Below are 22,559 nucleotides of genomic sequence, written 5' to 3'. Positions count from 1 at the left end.
CAAGGAAGTGCGGGGTTAGGGGCTCCCTCTCCAGGCAGCCGCAGCCGCCCAGAGGCACCTTCTCCTGTGGGGTGGAGGAGTTCTCTTGGGACAAATCTGCGGCTCCCTCTCATCCTTGGAGAAAGCTTCCCCGAAGCTTCTGAGAATGGCTCGGACGGGCCACACTAAGTCGCGTGGGTGGGGAGTCTGGGGAGGGCGCTTTCCGCGCGGCCACAGGCCAGGGCGAGAGTGGGCCCTGCGACACAGCCATTTAAAACTTCATAAATTATAAACAAGCTGCCTTGGCCTTCGCCATAAATTCTGCTCCCTTTGAGCCTGCAATTAGTGTTAGGAAGCACCCGAGTCTAAACACAACCAAACGCCCTCTGAAGGGCCCAACTGCCCGAGGTTGCAAAGTTTTATTTATTTCCCCTCCGTCCCCGAGGTTTGCACACGCAGTCGCCTCCTCCCCCGCCACCGCTGGCGGTGCACACTCGGCTGGGTTCCCACTCTCCGGGGAAGGTCACAATAGCTGCTCTATCGGAGAACGGTGCCCCCCTCCCCCCGCCAGAGCAGAGGAAGAAGAGTGGGGGAGGGGAGCGGCCGGCTGCGGCGCTCGGGGTTCAGGCTGCGGCTCCTGGGGAGGGCCTGCCGCGGGAAGGGGCGAGCTGGCAGGAAAGCAAACCGCCGCCCTATCCCGTGGCGGGCGCGCAGGGGACAATAGGGGACGCACCAAGGCATCGAGGCTGCTGGCCCTCGCCGCCGGGCGCGGGGCTGGGGACGCCCAGAGCCGCCCGCCTTCCGGAGCGGCTGCACCATTGTGTGCGCCGCTTCCCCACGGGCTCCGCGGAGGCGGGGAAGGCCACACAAAGGCAAGGCGGGGCCGACCACTGGAGGCGGGGAAGGGCCGAGCCTAGCTCCGGGCCTTGGTCTCTAGGAGGTTCACTTCTTTTGCCCACAGGGAGGAAATGCCTCTTCGACTCAGGCCTAGACCAGCTCGGCTTTTTTTCCTGCAGAGATCGCTTTGGGGGAGGTGATCTGGGAGGCTGTGGGGGAATCTTCCCGAGGCCTGAAGAAAAGGGTGAGGGCCTCAAGCCCCCGCCCACGGATGGGAGTGGCAGTGGTTCCTTTCAATCGAGCGTGAAAATAAAGCAAGGTAGAGGTGAGGCCGCAGGGACAGCCCACTGCAAAATGGGAGGTGGCCGGAGGGAAAGAGCTCCGGGCAGAGGTTGCCCTGGCTACCAGGAGAGACGTGGGCCCCAGCCGGGAGTGATGGGGAGGAGGTCCAACTGAGCTAGCCAGAGGGGTGGGGAAGTTGCAAGAGGAAAGGCCTGAAGGGTAGTCCTGGCCCCTGGAAAGGCAGTAAGAAAGGGTGATTAAGTACATACTCCACCTTCTAGCTTTCAGACCTCAACTCCATCCAGGGACCTGACAGAGAAAAATCCGCCTCTGATGGAATCATTGCTAACCACCCGTTTGTACCATTTCTTTGTACAGGCGTTCAAATGAGAGGGGGAGAACGTAGAGGACTTTCCCCTTGGTACAGCCCCAAGCCCAGTCCCTATCAGAGACACATTAGCCACATTGGCTTCCCAGGCCCCAGAATATAGTGATTACCTATACCAGCTACTCCCTTCTCCCTGTACCAGCTGACTGACCCTTGAGTGAAGTGCATCTTCCCAGCCAGCAGGCTGGGGAGCCTAGGCTCTCCATCTGTTGAGGTTTTTCATTAGGGAGGGTGAAGTGGCTGTGTGTGTGTGTGTGTGTGTGGGTGTGTGTTTGAATAACAAAGAAGGAACCCAACTTCTACTTGACCTGGGGAAGCCAGAAGCTTGTTGACACCTTCAGTATTCAAAGGGCAGTCCCAGGCCTGTTTTGACTTATCCTGAGAATTAGCTGAAACTTCCTCCTGAAGTTAAGACTTGGTTAGTCGTCCCAGTTACAAATCTAGAGAGGTCCTCTTCATCAGGGAGTTCTTGGCATTCCTTTGGTCCTTCTATCAGAAACTGTAAGAAAAGAATAGGATGAACAGAAGTTTGTGAATATTAAATAAAAATAAAGAGGGGCAGAAAGCTCTAGTTCCCACAGGTCTGTAGCCCGCTCACTTCATGGCACTAACACTTCCCAGAGATCTATCCCTATCCACCTTGGGCACAGGAAGCCAAGACTGAGTCACCAGCCACACCCTCACCATCTCTGAGGACTGACTCATTTAGATCTCTCTTGCAGAAGGCCTGGATGAGAAAAAAAAAGATTGCATAGATGAGTCCTCTGTACTTAACTGCACTGGTGGTGCTAGTTGGTGGTGGAGAGGCTCATCACAGAGAATGAAACCTTAGTTCTCATTGTTCCCTTGTCTTCCACTCCAGCTACAAATGCCCTTATCTTTGGGACCCAAGTTGGTGCCAAGTGGATTTATATACTTGGCTTAAAGCCTACATCTAAACACTTCGTCAGGTCTCATACTCACACTGGCAAATTGGAAAGGTCAGAGACAATCCAGAGACTTACTTTCAGGCCAGGTCCGGCCTGATGCACAGTGAACAAAAGGTTTCCACACTTGAAAAAAGAGTCAAGGTAAATGGATGTCCAATTGTTTGCAGTAGCAGAAGCAGGTGAAGGGTCCCCAGGAGATCTGCAAGACGGGAGATATTGGTTAAGTCCTCTTGTCCTAGATCTTGTGGCAAAACATCTTGACTGGTTCCTATAGCTAGTCTGGATCATTTTCATGGAAGAATAGTATCTGGAAAATTATGAAAATAGGGTGTTAACATTAGTAAGAGCCCAAGGAGAAGATCTTAATTTAAAACAGGATTCATGGAGAACCCTGGTACAAATGAAGTGTTTTTTGCTGGGGAAGCAGGCTTCAAACCAGGCCTCAAACCGGGCCTCGAGGGAGAACCTGTTGGACCAGGGCCTTTTTGAAGGAGGGAAGAGTGGTCCCTGACTTATAAGGAGAAGGCCTTTTTATGGATCTATTGTTCAAAGCGTTGCCCTACAAATACCATATTCCTCCCCAATCCTCCGCAAGGCCGCATGGCCGAGTGGGGAAGCTGGGTCGGAGGAGCTGAGCTCCAGGCAGCGGCAGAGTTGGCACCCTCCTCCCCCTCCCCCAGTCTGTTGCCCCTTGGAGCAGCAACGACGCCTTCCCCAGGCAGGCAGAGAACATACAAAGGAAGCCCCCCGCTTCTCCTCCCCCCCCGCCCCCCCTCCCCCCCCCGCCCCCCCCCCCCCCCGCCCCATCCTGGGAACCGGAGACACTCTGGGGAGGAGGCTGGCGTGGACCCCGAGTCTGAGCATCTCCCTCCCCCGCGGGTAACAATAGCCCCCGCCTCCCCTGGGCGGTCAGGCGGTCGGTCATTCGGCAGCACAAAGACCAGCTTGGGCTGCGCCTCCAAGTGACGCTGGATGCGCGCTTTTTCCAGCTTTCCGCCCGGCGCGGCAGGGTGCTGCGGCTGGGGGAGGATGGGTGTTCCTGACTCCACCTGGAACACTTGGGAAGACAAACGGTGAGTTAATCACCCAACCGGCTGGTGGCCGAGCCCCTCTCACGAGCGAGCGAGGAGGTCTGGGGCGGGGGCGGGAGTGAACGATTTCTCAGTGTGTGTCTAGTGTGGGGTGGGGGGAGCAGGAGAGGTTAGTCCTATTAAGAGTTCATCAATCACCCGGTGTGCACTTTTTTCGCCAGACGGCCGTTCCTCCTCCTTCAGAACAAGTCTGGGCCAGCTGGGAACTGACCAGAAACCGCAAGCGGAGGAGGAGACGCAGGCACAGGGATTGAGCCCCAAAGGGGGGCGAGACCCGCCACCCGTGCACCCGAGCAGCGCAGTCTGACCAGCACTCTGCTGGGTCAGGGTGGAGGGAAGCACTGGCCAGTGACCTCCTCCCACAGGCCCAGCACTGCTTCCCACCAGCTCTGCCCTCGGACCACTCAGGGTGCCCAGCGCCTGCCCAACATGCCTGCCCCTACACCTGCCCCTCAGTGATTCTGCATCCCCTTCTCTCCCCAGACCTCCTGCTTGTTCATGTGACACTCTTGAACACTGCTCTATCCACAGAAAGGGCCAAACCCATCTCAGATAACAGGACAAAAAAAAAAAAAAATCCCAATGGGTCAGAAGGTTCTTGTAGACACTTTCATTTTAAGAGTTTTAAGAAAGATGTCCCCAGGGACTAGAATTCAAGGGAGAGCCTGAACTAGTTTAGTTATATTTACCTGCAGGAGTATTTATGTGGGAGGAAGCAGGAGAAGACTCCTGTTGAACTTGGAGCTAAACTTTAACGTCATTTAAAATAACAATAAATGCCCTAGCTGGTTTGGCTCACTGGATAGAGCGTTGGCCTGGGGACTAAAGGGTCCCAGGTTCAATTCCGGTCAAGGGCATGTACCTTGGTTGCGGGCACATCCCCAGTAGGGGGTGTGCAGGAGGCAGCTGATCGATGCTGCTTCTCTCTCATCGATGTTTCTAACTCTCTATCCCTCTCCCTTCCTCTCTGTAAAAAATCAATAAAATATATTAAAAAAATAAAATAACAATAAAAATATACTTAAAACACCAAACACAATGATATACCTCTCCTGTTTTTTTTGGTTTGGGGTGTGTGTGTGTGTGTGTGTGTGTGTTTGTGTGTGTTTATGTGAGGGCATGATTTGAGTATTTAAAAATACTTTCAAGTGAGGTATTATACATTAGTATTAGTTTCAGGAGTACAACCTAATGATTTGATATTGTTATGCACCACAAAATGATCACCAAATACGTTTAGCTAACATGTCATCATATATAGTTACAAATTTTTCTTGTGATGATAACTTTTAAGATTTATTCTCTTAGCAACTTTCAAATATGCGGTACAGTATTGTTAACTATGGTTACCATGCTGCATGAGTATTTTTATTTCAGCTCTTTTAGGTTCATTTCAGAAGCACCATAAAGGGACAGACTCCAAGGTTAGGGGCAGTCATTGACATTAGAGCTGTTCTCAGCAAGAGGCTTAGGTGAGTGGGTGGTAAAGCATTCTTCTATCCAGTCTTGAGTGGTACATAATGTGCAGCTTGTAAATTCTAAGAAAGTTCCAGGCTACCGCCTCTTTTACCTTTTTTCTGAGTGACAACAGGTAAGAATTTTCTGATGTTAAATGTGTTGCCTTAGCCTACAGCAAGGAGCCCTTGAAGGACATAAAGTCCCAGCTTTCTTCCCTCTTCCCTCTCCCCTCAGTCCTCTTCTCTCTCATCATCCTCTTGGGTGGAAATTAACTTGCTTTAGAGAAATGTTGTACTGTCATTTTGCTATATATATATATTCTAAGCCTTGCAGTTTCCTGAACTCATTGAGCAATTAAAGTACTTGGTCCTGATGTCCTCTGTTCAGAACCTGCCAATCTCCTTGCCTTTCCACCAATACTGACTGAACAGTTCCTGTATGCACTGTCCTGGGCTCTGAGATACAAAAATGAGCCATTAATGCTGAGTACCCTTCTATCTACTGGGGGAGAGGAAGCACCCAATCCTAAAACAGTGACAAATGCTGTCATAGAGGTGTACCCAAAATGTTCCTGGAATAAAGAAAAGGCACCAATAACAGTACTGTAGTGTCAAAAAAAACAAAAACAAAATAAAAACCAAAACAACAACAACAACAACAACAAAAAAGCTTCTCAGAGGAAGTGAACTTAGGTCCCTGAAGTACAGGAGTTTTTTGGACCCAGGAAGGAGGGACATACCAGGTGGAGAGAGCAGCACCTACAAAAGCAGGGAGGGGAGAGAGTGCAAAGTCTGGACCTGGAATGAGGAGAGTGGTTTGGAGTGGGCCACCTGGCTGGAAAGAGGTTGTAGAAGGTCCCATGCGAATGAATCTAGACTTAATCTGTAGGCAATGGGGAGCCACTGAAGGTTATAAACTGGAATGTGAGGTTATCTGTTTGGAAAGCTAACTCTTAAAAAAATTGTATATGTATATATTTCAGAGAGGAAGGGAGAGGGAGAGAGAAATAGAAACATCAATGAAGAAAGAGAATCAATTGGCTGCCTCTTGCAGGCCCTCTACTTGGGATAGAACCCACAAGCTGGGTATGTGCCCTGACCAGGAATGGAACCCTGACCTCCTGGTTCATAGGTTGACGCTCAACCACTGAGCCATGTTGGCCAGGCGGAAAGCTAACCCTTGGGGGTACTGTGTCTGATTAGAGAAAGGAGGCAAGAAGAAAAGAGGAGGCTGCTGGAATATCCAGCCTTGAGAGGAACTAATGCAATAGGATGAAGAGGAGAGACATTTAGGAGGAAGAATTCACAGGACACAGTGATCAACTGGATGAAAGAGTGGTGGGTGTTAATCCTTAGGTTTTTTCTATTTTGAAGTCTATGTGGGTAGTCGGGTCATTTCACTAACATGAATAGAGGAGGGAGAAGAGAAGACTTTGCAGGGGAAACTAATTAGTTCAAGTTTAGGTTTACATTGTGTTTTCTGCGTTGTTAACTGATACATTGCATGACCCTAAGCAATTCACTTAATCTTTCTGGCCTTCAGTTTCATCATCAATGAAACAGTCAATAAAGGTATATACCTCATAAGTTTATCCGTAGATAAAATTAGAGCAGTGTGTGTATGTGTTTTATTATCTTCATCAGATCCAAGTGAATGTCCTATTATATAAAGCTAAAACCTAGGGAAAACATTTTCTTACCCATCCATGCTAATCAATATTTAGGTCCTGGGTGGCCAGTGAGAACTCTCAGGAAAATTAAAAACAATAGCCTACTGCTTCCCAGATATTGAATTCAAGCTAATGTTTAAGACTAGGTCGGATTAGATTGCTAATCAGAGCCCCTCTGCTTCCGGATGGTACTCTCCAGGGGAGACATGCAGAAATATGGTCTTGGTATTAGATCACTAAAGAGGAGTCCTCTTAGCAGATGTTGGAAAGTTTCTACACTTTTTTTTACATCATGTATCTTTCAGCACATGCTTGAAGCCACCCGCCATTTTTGAACCTCAAGCTTCCTATGGCAGAGTGTAGTATATGAAAGAGAGTTGAACATCTGATCTTGGCCATTTACATTGGGTGTGACTACAGCAATCTTTTCTATGTCAGTAATACTATTTATAAAATAGAATAATGAAAAGATCAAATAAGACAAGTAGAATGATATTTCTGGGAATGCTATAAGGGTAAGTAAAGTATTCTTTTTCACTTATCAGATTGGCAAAATTAAAAGACTAATTCCCTGTGACTTGGCAAAAGTGTGAGGAAACAGGAATTCACATTTGTTTATGGTAGAAGTATAAACTGATTCACCTCTATGGAGAGAGGCTTGGCAATACGTATCAAAATTGCCAGCATACATACTTTTGACTAACTTCACATCCAGGAATTTTTATAATAGGTAAAAACTTGAACATGTATTTGTAATAGCAAAAGATTGCAAATTAACTAAATGCCCATTAGTAAGGGTCTGACTAAATAAATTATGATAGGTAGAACAGCATGAAGTTGTAAAAATAAGCCAGGAAGTTCTGAGTGCATTTATATGAAATGATCTTTAAGATATAATAGGGGGAAAAGCATGGTTCAAAAGAGTCTAATATGCTACTGTTTGTGTAAAAAATGTGGAAGTGTGTGTGTGTATGTGTGTAGTATCTCTAGAAAGATATATAAGAAATTCATAAAATTGGTTGCCTGTGTGAAGGGGAACTAGGTGGCTGGGGATGGGTTTGGGAGACGTTCACTGCATTCCTTTTGCAACTTGAACCATGTACATTTAAATTTATTACCTATTTAAAAAATAAAAGAGAAGAAAACATATCAGTACAAGTGTAACTGACCGGAGCGTACTTGTGTGTTCACTTATCCTTATTTGTACTTGTTCTATTCAGCTACAATCATCTTGGGACACTTCTTGTTTTGTTCCCCTCTGGACCCTGAAGCTGATCAAGCTCAGCAGGAAATGAAGGGATCCTTTACCCTTGCTTGGCGATGGAGTAGGTGGAGACCCAGGTCCATCACTGCCCTCTCTTGTAGTTGTAGCACACGTTTAGCAAAGGGAGGGCAGTAGGCCTCCCAGTCAGCCACATTGGCTGTGTGGTCTTCCAGAAATGAAGGCGCCTCCTTGATCACTGCGCTGCTTGCTCAGCACCAAGGCCACCACAGTGCAGAGGAGGGGCTGCCTTACTCCCTGTTGCAGACTGTGAAGAGGCAACAGAATGTGGAGAGTCAGAGACCCAAGTTGGTTCCCTCATTTCTGCAGGCTGGCTTTGCCTGTTAACCTCTGACTAAAGTGATTTTCTCTCTCAGATGAGGGGTTTGATGTAATTTCTTTCTCGAGGCCATCTAACATGGACCTCTTGTGCTGTGAAAGGTCAGTCTTTAGCCAGAGAAAGAGTTACAGCTTAGGCCCAAGGGACATTTCATCCCATCTGGATCCCTGAGGCTCAAATGCTCATTCCAGACAACTTGGGAGAGGTGGAAAGAAATGAGGGTTGGCTCCACCCTCTTGAGACCCCCATTCCCACTCCTCCCCTCTTCCCACTGCCTCAGAACCAATCTAAATTTTCTCTGAAGAGATTAGCAGAGGCAAATCCCTTTCACTTCCTACCTCATTGGCACCATCAAAGCCAAGTTAGGAGTGGCAAGGAGCAGAAGTGAGCCCAACCTACAAAGCACTATTTTGTCAGTAAAACTTGGGAAACTCCTGCTGGCTACTTCTTAAGGATATTTTCTGGAACTTCAGCCCAATTAGACTTAAATTTGACCTTGACATTGACCTCTCTGTCTCTTCTATCCAACATGCTACTGGACACTTTTCTGGTACACTGAGACTCCAACTAGCCATGAGTTCTCATCTTGCTGGTTCCAGAGCTCCTTTCACAGAATAACCTTTCTCTCCCCACACAGCTCCCTCAACCCGGCTCCTAAAGCAGAAATTCTCCCAAGTGTGGTTCCAAAAAACCTTACTTTAGAACCACCCAAGAGGTTTATTAAAAAATACATATACTCCTGAATCAGACCTATTAGAATAAAATCTCTGGGGGTGGGCCAAGGGACCTGTATTTTTAAACAAGCTTCTATGCTGATTCCTACCCATCTGAAGTGGTTTTGGAAGCAAATAATCTAAGGCTATCCTTTAGCTAGTATTAGTCATTGTGAAGACATACCATTCTGTCTATTCTTCATTTCTGTCTAACAAACACTTACTGAAGTCCTACTGTGTGCTAGGCACAAGCTTGACCCATGAGCCTTTCATTCACAAAGCTCTCAGGGAATGGCACAGAACTCTAAACTGCTTTCCAGGGGGAGGGTCATGTTATCAGACTCCTGATAGGTTTAGAATTTCTGTCCTTAGGATCTCTTTCATCCCCATCTCCACACCAGGAAAAGCCCCCATCCTTTTACCCCCAAAAGCAAGAGTCTTTCTATGCTTTGGGGCTATGGAGCCAACAGTTTGCATGTGCTCAAGTGTCTCCAAGGAATAACATGGTGGGGCTTGTGGAGAGGGGTCGCCAAGAGGCTTCTTAGAAACAACTGTAAACACACAGAAGACCAGACTGCCACCCTCCATCACTTCTGTCTGCTGAAAAAAGCTTGTCCTTTGTTCCAATGGGAGAGAAAAGTAGTCATGTGGGTTGGGCAGGGGTGGCTGCTGTGGTGAGCAGGATGGGAAAGATTTCAAAGCATTCCTACATCAAACAGAACCTGGCAATCAGGACCCTCTGCTATACCTCCTGCTGAGAATCAGCACCAGGACCCAGCAGGGCAAGTGACCCTAGGGAATTCATGACTTGAACAAACAATAAAATCAGTAAGACATTTCTCCCATACCCTGTAAACATCTAGGAAACAAACTTTAAAGTTATTCAAATTACCCTGTATTTCCCTGGCCAGTGTGGCTCAGTTGGTTGGAGTGTTGTCTCATGCATCAGAAGGTTGAAGGTTCCATTTCCAGTCAGGGCACACACCTGGGTTGAGGGTTTGATCCCAGTTTGGGCAACTGATTGAGGTATTTCTCCCCTCTCCTTCCCTCCCCTCCCCTTCTCCCCCCTCTCTCTTCTTTCCTTGCCCCCCTCTCTAAAAAAACACACCAAAAAACACAAACATAAACCACACCCTATATTCACATCTTTCTACATACACTGCCCCCAATATTACCTTCCAATTTCTCCTTACAAACTATAGACACAGATTCTTCTGGAGTAGATTTATAATACAGCTAAGACCTATGCCAGGAATGAATCCTTTGGTCCTTTGGTTTGTGAATATTTTCCCCCAGCCTAACTTTCCCCTAACAAAATATTCTAACATAGTAGGTCCTTGGCAAATGTTTGTTGAATTTGAGGCTGAAATGATCAGAGTCTTGACTGCTAACCTGAGCAAGTCAAGAACCAGTCCAGGAGTGGAGATGACAATTCTGAACCCCAAAAGGTAGGATATGCCAAACTCTGGGAGATTTCAGGGGGTAGAGGAAAGGATGAACAGAAAGTATCCCCCTGTATGCAATTAGCAGGGAGTCTGAACAAATAGTGAACAACCTCACCCACAGCTGTGAAAACAAAACAACTCAATTTTAAAAAATCTCATTCTGTTTTTAGGGTACTCTTTTCTCTCAGCGAAAGCTCAATCTCCAAAATTTTGCTTCAGTGAAATAGTGTCGACAGCTCATTAGTGCATCAAAGTCAATGTTTAATTGTGATAGGAAGGACCCAACTTTTGCCCCAAGTTCTTAGCAATAAAAACCTGGTCCTTGTTGCAATGAAGGTTGCTAAGGCATCTAGGCTGCTTGTTTTTCCTGAAAGCTTAGAGTAAGGGCTCTACATTGGATAGATTTTGGTCAGACTTGCCGGACAGCCAGGGTAGGTTTTCTGTCCTACATCCTGGGTTGCAGCCAGCAGCACATCTTCAGAGAGGTTTATAAGGCCACCCCTTCCTTTTTGACCCCCTGGGGCCTCTGGGCCTATGCGTTGTCATACCTTTTGAGAGAGGGCCTTATGGTTTTGAGATAGGAGTGTAAGAGCTGGGACATTATGTTGCTAAAAACTGGCTATTAAGAGTCTAGCCAGAGAACCCTCTATGAACTCAGCAGCATGTGATTTGCTGATACTTTCGCATTAAAGGTGCAGAGGGAGGACAGTGAAGAAATGCATCTGCATTTGAAGCCTGGGTTAGCTCTGAAGAGCTCTATCATTTCCTGACCAGGGTGCTAGAGAAAAGCTCTTATTTTTCTTTCTTTCTTTTTTTTTTTAAAAAAACTAGCTAGGACCTTTGTCATTTGATTGGCTACAGGAGAAAACTGAAGTAGCAACATCAAGTTTGAAGGGATCAAGTTCAGCATAGGATTCTATTTCCCAGTGAAATCCAAGCACTCCAGCAGTGCAGGAATCCCCGACTCCTTTAGCTCTGTGCTGGTTCCTCTCTATCTACCCCCTCTGCACCATGGCTCAACCCTCCCCCATCTTGGCTCAACTTCAGCCTCACCAGCAGTAACACTTTTGGTGTGGCTTTGTTTATTCACAAGTTCACATCCCTGTAAGGAACTGGCTCCCTAGACTGTGGTGGCTCCTATATTCCAGACTTCCTCAGAGTGCAATTTTAGGCAAGGGCTCAATGGCTCTTTCATGACAAGTAGATCAGTAAAACAATAATAAAACCTCCGTCACCATAACTCAGAGGCTGTAATAGATCAAGTGCTCAAGGGCACTTGAAAAGCCAAGAGTAGACTCTTTATTCACAGAGTTTTAGGAAACCACTCTCTTTCATTACTGCTGTGTGTAAATAACATCTATTGGTTTAATTTGTTATTTTCCTACAGCCACAAAGAGGGAAATATTAAAAGAAATATTCGAGGAAGTTGGAAAGTTTGTCAATGTAAATCGTGTCTTTGTAACCCTTCTACTCTTCATTTCCTGTGCCAACTGCGCTTTTATTTCCCGTCTCTCTACACTCAGTAAACACAACCATATTATCAAGGGAAAGACGTGAGCCCATTAACATTGTAAACCCTCAGATTTCACTCGCAAGAGACGACGCAGCACTTATCTGATGGAACAGAAGCTTTAATTGCTTCGAGGTACAAGCCTGTCCAAACCTTTGAGATCTGACCCGTCCCTGGGAAGCCTCTGCGCCCTTGAGCCAAGTGCCTGGGAGAAAGGGTGCCCAGCACCAGTGCGTGTGCCAACCTCTCAGACAGGAGCACAACCATCGCTCCATCACAAGGGCACATTCTTTATTTTGACAACCTAGTGGGGCGGGGGGGGTGGGGGGGGGGATCAGCCAAACTTCCGAACAAGGCAGAAACTTTATCTTCTGTCCGAATCAAAACGTGTCACTCCAACAGTGGCCATTAGGCCCCACAAATGGAAGGAGTGAAGAAGCTGGAGGGACTGCTGCGAAGTGACCTGAGAATAGGGTCTGACAGTGAGATGCCTCCCCAGGTATCCAGCGCCTACAGCATAAAATTTAGTTCCGTAATTAAGTCGGAGAAAGGGGGCGGGGGACATTAAACTTCCGCTCCAGGTTTAGGAGAGAAGTAACATTAGTGCCAAGAAAACCAAAAACGCAGAGGTCTCAGGGAAACGAGGAAGAGGAGTAACTACCTTCCCTGGAGAAAGGCTAGGAGCAGTGCCCAGCGGCCGAGCTCCGTGCTCCCTGTTAACCCCTTCCACACCGCGACGCTCACAACCTGCACCTGAGCGACTAGCCACCCACGACCCAGGCAAGTTCTCGCCCCCTCCGTCCTCCCGCCCTCACCCGAGAGGCCAGCCCTGCCTGCCTCCCCCAGCCCTTCCCCTGGCCGCGCCCGGGCCGTGCGGCTCTACCCCCCGCGGGGGGCCACTGGGTGGCGGCCTCCCGCAGGTTCGGCCAAGTTGGTGCTGGGCTAGGCGCGTGGAGTCCGGGCCGTGCGGGGCAGGCGCCCATTGGCCGGCCGGCGCCACGTGGCCACCCCGGCCGCTATATTAGGCCACTATGGACCTCGGGCTCGCTCGCCATGGCTTCGCGAGGGCATCTCGGGTAGAGAGGAAAGGAGGCGCGGCGCGGAGCCCGGCGGTCCTGTGGGCCGGCAGCCCAGCCCGGGACCGCGCGCTCAGGTGGGAGGGCCGGGACCATGAGCTCCTACCTGGAGTACGTGTCGTGCGGCGGCGCCGGGGGCGGTGGCGACCTGCTCAGCTTCGCGCCCAAGTTCCGCCGCGCCGATGCCCGGCCGGTGGCCCTGCAGCCGGCCTTCCCCCTGGGCAGCGGCGACGGCGCTTTCGTCAGTTGCCTGCCCCTGGCCGCTGCCCGCCCCGCGCCTTCGCCGCCAGCCACCCCCGCGCCGCCCCCCGCCGCCCCGCCGTACGCGCCGGGCACCCTGGAGGCTGCCTACGAGCCGGGCGCCGCACCTGCCGCGGCGGGGGCCGCCGACTACGCCTTCCTGGGGCCCGGGCCCGCCTACGACTTCCCGTGCGCGCTCGGGCGGCCGGCCGACGACGGCGGGGCGCACGTCCACTACGCCACCTCGGCCGTGTTCTCGGGCGGCAGCTCCTTGCTTCTCAGCGGCCAGGTGGACTACGCGGCCTTCGGCGAGCCCGGCCCCTTCCCGGCAGGTCTCAAAGAGCCCGCCGACGGCCTCTCCGGGGCCTTCCAGACCGCGTCCCCGGCCCTCGGCGCCTACCCCAAGTCCGCCTCCCCAGCGTCCGGCCTCCCCGCCGCTCTCAGCACCTTCGAGTGGATGAAAGTGAAGAGGAACGCCCCCAAGAAAAGTAAGTACTCGAGTCTTGGACGGACGCGCCTGGGTAGGGGACAGGGCCCCCTCCGCGGAATTGCGCTAGGAGCACCATGCAGCTGTTCCTCTAGACGGCGGGTTGGGGTCTAGGGAGGAAACGCGTTCCCAGGTGTTGTTAAAGCAGGAGAATCCTAATGAGCGTGCTCCGGCCACACGCTCGCAAAGTGTGCCAGGCGTGGAGAAAAGTGCAGGACGGGGCTCGCTCCACGGAGCATTCCCCAGGCACAGCTCTGTCCGCAGAGACCCGGGAAGGCTGCGCTGTGACTTGATTCTAACTGTACGTTCTAACTGTAGCCCTCCTGCTCCCCGGTGTTGGGTCTCCGTGTCCTCTCGCCCCTGCTGACGATCTGTCTTTACGTTGCAGGCAAACTCGCCGAGTATGGAGCCGCTAGCCCCTCCAGCGCGATCCGCACGAATTTCAGCACCAAGCAACTGACCGAACTGGAGAAGGAGTTTCATTTCAATAAGTACTTAACTCGAGCCCGACGCATCGAGATAGCCAACTCCTTGCAGCTGAATGACACCCAAGTCAAAATCTGGTTCCAGAACCGCAGGATGAAACAGAAGAAAAGAGAAAGAGAAGGGCTTTTGCCCTCGGCCACCTCTGTGGCTTCCCTCCAACTTACCTTCTCAGGCAAGAACCTGGGGAGCCCTTCTCAGGCCCAAGAGCCCTCATGAGATTTAGTCTTGAGGCTGAGGAAACTTGGCCTGCAGAAGTCATAGGCCAGCCCACCTCTGTCTAGACTTACTAGCTCAGTTTGGGGTGGAAGTGGGCCTGTGCAGAAAGAGAGGTTTCACCTGGGAAAGGAAGTATCTTAGTCGACTTCTGAGTTCCAGGCTGTGGGTGTACAGATACTAATTGGAGGTCTCTTCAGCCACTCATATGTGTATGATTTGTGTCTTATCAGGGAAAAGGTGGCTAGCTAGCTGCCAGCCCAGCCCTGCTGCTATGTTGCCTTAGTCATATGCAATTCCTGGGTGCAGAGTGGCAGTGCAGTAGTTGCAGAGCTCTAGCAACCCCCTGATGTGCTCCAAAGAGCGTCTACCCAAAGTTTTTCTGGTTTTAATTTAAAGGACAAGGCTACCTGTATTCAGCTTCTTGAGATGACCAAAGCTAGTTAGAGCTTCCCTGATGTAGCTAAGCTGCTTCAATGATGATCTTCACATTTGCACTCCAGTTTTGTTTTTCTTTAAGAAGCAGTTTCTACCTCTCTATGTGCCTGAGTGAAGATACAATCGCTGTTTAGTTAGTAGCTGAACAAAGCCGCAAGGTGGGTAAAGATTAGAACCTGAACTAAACCTTGATTCCAGTTACTCAAACTTGAATGTAAATATATACAGTATGTATATTTTTAAAAAGGTTTGCTTGAAATGAACATATATGACATTTAATGTCATAGCATGTAAAAGGTTTGAACTGTTTTATAATAAAAATTACAGAATATACTACTCTCTGCTTTTCCTTACTCTCATTTTTGTTTTCTTTCAAGTTGATTCGGTTTCTTCTATTTGGAATTTCTTGATTCTGCTATGGAAATTTGTTTAGGTTGATAACTTTAAAAAATAACACTTCTTAAAGGTTGGATACACAAACAAGTTTGGGATAATTATCTGAACAGGTTAAGGGAGAAAAAAAACTACTCTGCCAAATATCAACTAACCTAGGAATTCCTTACCTTAAATGCCCTAGTTTTATGGCAGATATGGAGACTGCACATTAACCTGTAGATTAGGTGCTCCCTGTGGGAATGTTATAAAGCCAAGGAGACACTGCAGGGAGTTGCTGTATTTTTGTCTCCTGGTCTTACAAAATGAAGAGGAAAGGTGACCTGAAGACTTTGCTAGTTGATTAGTGTACTCAGCTGCTCATCAAAAGTTCTCAGTGTTGAAATTCCTATTTCCAAAGTCAAGTATTTTAAAGAGGCTTGGAGACGCCAGTAGTCAGAGCTTTCCACTTCTTGTAACCCAGACTGAGCATCTGGCCTTACAAGAGATAGCACAGAGGTGCTTTCTGTTTTTGAAATTAAGTACTTTCAAATGAAGTCATAGAAAGAAGTACAAGCAGAGTTTGAAACTTGGCATGAGGGTATGTGGTTAGAAAAACACACAAAAAAACTCTCTCTAACCTTATTTCCATCCAGTTCCCAATCCTGAAGGCACCTGTGGTTGACCAAGTTTTTATGTAACCTTACAGAAATATTATTTGAAAAAAATGTAATTTTAATACACAAAATCCAGTAGATACTTCGGACAATTGTTAGGGCAGGTCATTTTCCTTACTATATAGATAGCTGTAGCTGTATCTTTAAGTTCTCTGTATAATTCAACTGAAAGGCTTAAAGCCCCAAATAATCCAGATAAGAACCTAAGCTCTTCTTTTTAGCTAGGATATCTAGATTCTTAGGGTAGTGCCTCAAACCCAGTAATTCAGAGAACTAATGATTGTAGAGGATTACTTTCCTTATAAAACAGCAATGTGATTAATTGTCTTAGAATATTGAAATTATAATGAAATTCCTGTCCTTTGTACTCTTTCACAGTCTAATGGAGTTGAAGAAATAAGATTGTCAGCTCTAACAAACTCAGCTGATAAGCGGGAAAAGATATCACTTAAAAAGCAGGTCTGTCAATATTATTCTTATGTTTTGCCATCTGCCCTTCACTAACTTGATGCGAATCAGATCTTGTTTAAAACAACATCCTCCCCTCTGAGCTCTGTAGCTGTGTGAAAGGACTTGTTAAAGGAGTTGTGATCAGCTTGCTTACAGCCACCTCCGGTTTCCCCTGCAGTGGTCTTTGACAAGACAATGTTTCCTTTTTGGTAAGCGTTCAAATGTACACCTAAACAAAAGAGTACCAAGAGGCTTGGTCATTTCCTTAATCTACTACCCTTTTCTTTGAGAAAATAAAGCTTTTTTTTTTTTTTTTTTTTTTTAGCTACTACTAGCACTTAACCCTGATGGATGTCTCCCTTGATGAAGGTGGCTATTTTGACATATGTATAATGCTCTTCCATGAATCAGGCCAATATTAGCTATTTTTTGACTAACCCGAGGGATCTTTAAAAGCTTTCTTAATGCAGATCACTAAATAGCGATATTCAGTATTAGAGAGAATTCTGGCTGAAGATCGGGACAAACTAGATGACCTCTGGAGGTCCCTTTCTTTTTTTTATTCTAAAAAAAAATGTTTGTTTCTTTAAAAAAATTTTATCTTTATTGTTGAAAGTATTACAGATGCCCCCTTTTCCACCCCTATTGACGCCCTCCACCCTGCTCCTGCCCCCTCCCCAGGTCTTCCCTGCACTATATATATTGTCTGTCCATGGGCTATGCATATATGCATATAAATTCATTGCTTAATCTCTTCCTGCGCCTCCCCCTTCCCTCTGAAATATGTCAGTCTGTTGAATGCTTTAATGTCTCCAGATCTTTTTTGTTTATTTTGCTCATTAGGTTCCACATATAAGTGAGGTCATGTGATATTGTCTTTCTCTGACTGGCTTATTTCGCTTAGCATAATATTCTCCAGGTCCTGGAGGTTCCTTTCAGCATGAAAGTGCTACAGAAACAATTCAATGACTTCTACATAGTTTATTTTAGGCCTATCATTGGAAGAAAGAGAATTCAGTTCTAAGAAAGCAAATACCTTCCCCAGAATTATGAGGAGACTGTGTTTATATAGGAAAAGTGGATTTTAGAAATTATCAAATACATCTCATCGGTGGAGGTAACTAGCCCATGTGGATTATTTATAGAACAGTTCCCTTCTCATTATTCAGAACCTTGTGTTATTTTGAGTCAGATCTTCCATGAAGTGTGATGGTTACTACTCAAATTGGGCAACTGCTAAAACAATCCCATTTCTACTTAACAAGATTTCAAATTAAACATGCTAATTCATCCTTCAGTGACCCATTATAGGAATGAATACACAATGGACAGTCTGGCTGTTGTATAATTAACTATTCAATGTTCGTTTCCACAGAATGACCATGTGTCTATTTTTCTGGATTCAGGATAGTTGGGAGTGAGGAAAAAGAAATAAAGCATTTAGCCGAAACCGGTTTGGCTCAGTGGATAGAGCGTCGGCCTGCGGACTCGAGGGTCCCAGGTTCGATTCCGGTCAAGGGCGTGTGCCTGGGTTGCGGGCACATCCCCAGTGGGAGATGTGCAGGAGGCAGCTGATCGATGTTTCTCTCTCATCGATGTTTCTAACTCTCTATCCCTCTCTCTTCCTCTCTGTAAAAAATCAATAAAATATATTTTAAAAAAAAAAAAAGAAAAAGAAATAAAGCATTTTTTTTTTATTTTATTTATTTTTTTTAAATATATTTTATTGATTTTTTACAGAGAGGAAGGGAGAGAGATAGAGAGTTAGAAACATCGATCAGCTGCCTCCTGCACATCTCCCACTGGGGATGTGCCCGCAACCCAGGTACATGCCCCCGACCGGAATCGAACCCGGGACCCTTCAGTCCGCAGGCCGACGCTCTATCCACTGAGCCAAACCGGCCCTGGCAAAAAAAAGAAATAAAGCATTTAATAGCACATAAAACTTCCATTGCTTGAGTACTAGCAAATGAAGGTCTTGCTGATGTAAAATCCTAAAGCAATGTCACCTAGATTCTCAAAAGATTAATTGTATGCAATTTATTCTGCCTCAATCTCATATATGGCTAGGCCCAAGACCAGAAGAGGTTATGTCCGATTAGCATGTCATTAGAAAGGAGGGGCAGGGGCAGGAGAGTTGCATTAGCTCTGATGTTCTTAATTATGTCTTATGGCCAAATAAATGCTCTATATTTGCTGAATATTGAATTTGAAAACCTCAGCACCTAATCAGTTTCAGAGAGATGTTTAGTCTGACCACAGACCTCTCAACAAGAAAAATGCCCATTGTTAAAACTTTATTTGTGGTTTTAAAGTGAAACCATACTGGACATATCTCACAAATAATGATAAATCTCCACCTAACTAGAAATCAAGATTTTCATGGTTTTGACTTCTATAGCATGTTTCCAGGGCATAAACATGCAACAAATATACAAAATAGTTCTATTTAACATCTAGCTTATATCTGCTTAGGTTATACATGTTATTCAGAAATATAATCTCAATAGAAACTGTTTAGCTAAGTTCCATAATGAATTAAGAAGAAAGAAACCTTAAATAGTGAATAAAAGGGAAGTCTATTACTTAGATCAGGGATAGGGAACGTCCAGCCCTTGGGCCATATACGGCCCACAGAATCTTTTGGTCTGGCTCTGCCAAGGCATTAGGGGTGAGTTAATTAATGTTTGGCCAAATATAGCAGGCTATTTTTAAAAATATATATTTTATTGATTTTTCACAGAGTGGAAGGGAGAGGGATAGAGAGTTAGAAACATCAATGAGAGAGGAACATCGATCAGCTGCCTCCTGCACACCTCCTACTGTGGATGTGCCCGAAACCAAGGTACATGCCCTTGGCCGGAATCGAACCTGGGACCCTTCAGTCCGCAGGCCGATGCTCTACCCACCGAGCCAAACCGGTTAGGGCTAGCAGGCTAATTTTTAACGGCCCATGAATGATGTTATAAATATCCAAATGGCCCTTGGCAGAGAAAAGGTTCCCCACCCCTGACTTAGATTGTAAAGATTTAAAACATCACCTCTTCCATTTCTAATAGTGTGATTGATATAATTTGGACAGGATGGCCAAAGAGAGGACATTTGCACTTATAATAGCGAATAAAGCAGGTTACTGACAGTTTGAGGCATTTCTAGAGGGCGATAGACTATTAGCACATCCCATCCTTAGGGGTTGTGTAGAAGTTAACCTACAATTTGAGGGGTCCTCTTTAAGAAAAAAACACACAAAATCACAAATACAAAATTGTTAGGCTACCTCCCAGGATCTAGAAGGACCCAAGTTAGTGAAGCTTAAGTTTCTTTGGGTTCATGGTAAATCCATCTCTGCCCCTTCCTGAAACCATTCCTTCATGCCCACCATCCAGCCATTGCCTATAAGATGGTCACAATGATTTCTTTTCTCCAACATCTTGGAGCCAGAATTACTGTTTGATCGTCTTCAAGTGCATTCAATAATATATATTGCGCGGACAAGGGCAGGTTGGGACTTTGTTCTACAATCTGAGCATCGCCATCTCACTCTGCTTTGGGCTACCGGCTGGCTGAATTACTTCACCGCCTTGGAATGGGAGCCCTCTCTCATCCCTGGGGGCCTTTTCTGTGTATTTCCTTCTCAATGATACAAGCAGAAGAGAAATACAGGGTTAGAGAGCCCACAGCTACAATTAGCTTCTAAAAATTTCACAGAAGGATGGAATCACTGAGACTGAAGTAAAGAACCGTGTAACTAAGAAAATTACTCTTGCCCTAATCGGTTTGGCTCAGTGGATAGAGTGTTGACTGAAAGGTTCCAGGTTCGATTCTGGTCAAGGGCATATACCTTGGCTGCGGGCACATCCCCAGTGCGGGGTGTGCAGGAGGCAGCTGATTGATGTTTCTAACTCTCTATCCCTCTCCCTTCCTCTCTGTAAAAAATTAATAAAATATTAAAAAAAGAAAAAAAAAAGAAAATTACTCTTAAGATAGGAAACAAGGATTTTCACACCAGTTGTGTTTTCTGATTAAAAGGAAAAATAACTTCCCTGGTCTCAGTTTCTCCTGTAAAAAAGGGGGAGTTGGTCTGGATGGTCATTAAGTTTTCTTATCACCTTAGCATTCTCCCATAAGCCTTTACTCTGCTGTTACTGAAAGGTGTATTTAACAATATTGAAGCTCTGTAAGATTATCATCAATGAGAGACTGTTGTTATTGGAATAATAGCTGAGGCCTTTAAAAATTTCATCTCTCTAGCTTTAGGAAGTATATGTGTGTGTTTGTATGTGAGGTAGGTAATGTTTCTCATTGGTCTTGACTTGATGAACAAAAAAATCTAACAATGCTCTTGCCCCCTCAACCCCAAAGTTACCACTTCTCTTTGACCAGATAAATTAGGGTTTAATAAGAAACTTTTCAAATAGGTGTCAGCACTTCATGTTCAGAGCCTCAATCTCCTTGTCCTTAATTCCATACTTCAAAGTTGTCAACTTTCAAAATAGAGAAATAATTTTGAATTTTTATTCCTTTAAAATATGTGGGTTTGCAAAATAAATATTCTCTTTTGTTGAAGAAAAGAGATAAAGGACAACCAAATTACTCCTCCTTTCCCAAATGCTGCCTTTATTTCATTCTCCATTGGCTTCAGCTTTATCATCTCTCATTCAGACATGCAGTGGGTGCCTCACTGGTCTCCTTGCCTCTGGTATCCTTCCCAGCTATTCCATTGTAAAGTCCTGTCTTCACCGTGTTCCACTTTAAATTCTCTGTAGTTCCTGGTTGCCAATGGGAGCAACTGAAATGTCTTTAGCCTGAGATTCAAGTTTCCCAACCTCTGTATTTTCCATGTTAATCTCATACCATTTCTTTTTTTAAAAAAATCCTCACTCAAGGACATCTCCCCATTGATTTTAGATAGAGTGGAAGGGAGGGAGGGAAAGAGGGAAATTGGGGGGGGGGGGGAGAGAGAGAGAGAGAGAGAGAGAGAGAGAGAGAGAGAGAGAGAGAGAGAGAAACATTGATGTGAGAGAGACATATCGATTGGTTTGGTTGCCTCCTGCATGCACCCCAACCAGGCCAGGGATTGAACCTGCAACCCAGGACCCTGCCCTTGACTGGGAATTGAATTCAGGACCCTTTGTTGTTTGGGCTGATGTTCTAACTATTGAACAACACAAGCCAGGGCTCATACCATTTATTGACACAAAAACGTCACCCCAGTTAGAATAGTCTGTTCATTCTCTCCCCAAGGAAATTTTTGCTTTTTGCCTTGGAACCCTTTCTCATGCCATTCTGCTCTCTCAGAATTATCTTGTACATTTTCCCTACCTATTCAAAGTCATTCTTTAATAGCACAGTTCTAGTCCTACCACCTCTGTGAAATCTTTTCTGCACCATCCAATTCTAAAGCAAACTCCTCTGAGTTGCTACAGCATTACTGTTTATAATACTCACTTAGCACTTACAATCTTTTGCCATATTAAATCATCTCTATTTTTTCTTTCTCTCCCCCCCTCTCTCTCTCTCCCTCTCTGCTGCTATCTCCCTCTCCCCCTTCCCATTAGTTCTCTCCACAGGTATATATTTTATCTCTCATTGAGTACCTTGTATATAGCACTATTTGCTGAATGTTGAATATAGTTTTATTAGATTAAAGGGTACAGTGCTACTCATCAAGCACCTCTTCTACTAGGTGCAGAGCATTATAGTGACTTATTGCTAAGTATTCTTTGGATTTCATTATTTACCGGAGAACATAGCTATTCTTGACCACACAATAAAATACAAATCGGAGGTTAGAGGTGAATGAGGGAAAACTATAGACTTCCCTCCTATGCTTTAAGGCACATTCTTTTGATTGAATACAGTGTAAACCAATAAAGAGTGTGAATGTTATCTAAAAGATCCCTTTTATCCTTACAGAATATAATTTATAATGCACTTTAGTTGTTGTTTGAGGCTTTTTAATATATTGCATTTGTTACTTGCTACTGTCACTTATGTACCTTATGGGAACAAAAATCACGGGAGGAGGACTGTTGAAACCAAGCAAGGTCCAGTGTGGGGTTTCTCAAGAAAGGTCTGGAGACAATTAAATATAGTGGTTATAGTGGTGCACCTAGGCGGCAGATAGGTTTGGGAGCACATCCTGGGACAAGTGACACTATGTTACTTAGCTCTAAATTCCTCTCTTAAAAATGGGAATAATAATGTCCTTACTTCAT

The 22,559-nt window shown here is 46.1% G+C and overlaps 1 protein-coding gene and 1 long non-coding RNA gene across 2 annotated transcripts; one reads left to right on the top strand and one right to left on the bottom strand.

Moving 5' to 3' along the window:
* Positions 1–183: 183 nt before the first annotated feature.
* On the bottom strand, positions 184–13,202 carry LOC139015217 (uncharacterized). The gene is made up of 3 exons (XR_011472423.1): positions 13,085–13,202; positions 2,491–2,722; positions 184–1,985 (listed from the first exon to the last, which is right to left on the bottom strand). It is a non-coding gene; the product is annotated as an uncharacterized lncRNA (long non-coding RNA).
* HOXD1 (homeobox D1) lies at positions 12,992–15,107 on the top strand. The gene is made up of 2 exons (XM_070422704.1): positions 12,992–13,706; positions 14,094–15,107. Exons 1-2 carry the CDS (start codon positions 13,073–13,075, stop codon positions 14,405–14,407), a joined length of 948 nt encoding a protein of 315 aa, XP_070278805.1. The 5' UTR covers positions 12,992–13,072; the 3' UTR covers positions 14,408–15,107.
* Positions 15,108–22,559: the final 7,452 nt, after the last annotated feature.

Source organism: Myotis yumanensis, unplaced genomic scaffold (genome assembly GCF_028538775.1).
Source record: "Myotis yumanensis isolate MYYU_CA2020_CCGP unplaced genomic scaffold, mMyoYum1.0.hap1 SCAF_8, whole genome shotgun sequence".
Taxonomy (NCBI): Eukaryota; Metazoa; Chordata; class Mammalia; order Chiroptera; family Vespertilionidae; genus Myotis; species Myotis yumanensis.
This window is presented reverse-complemented; position numbering and strand designations above follow the sequence as displayed.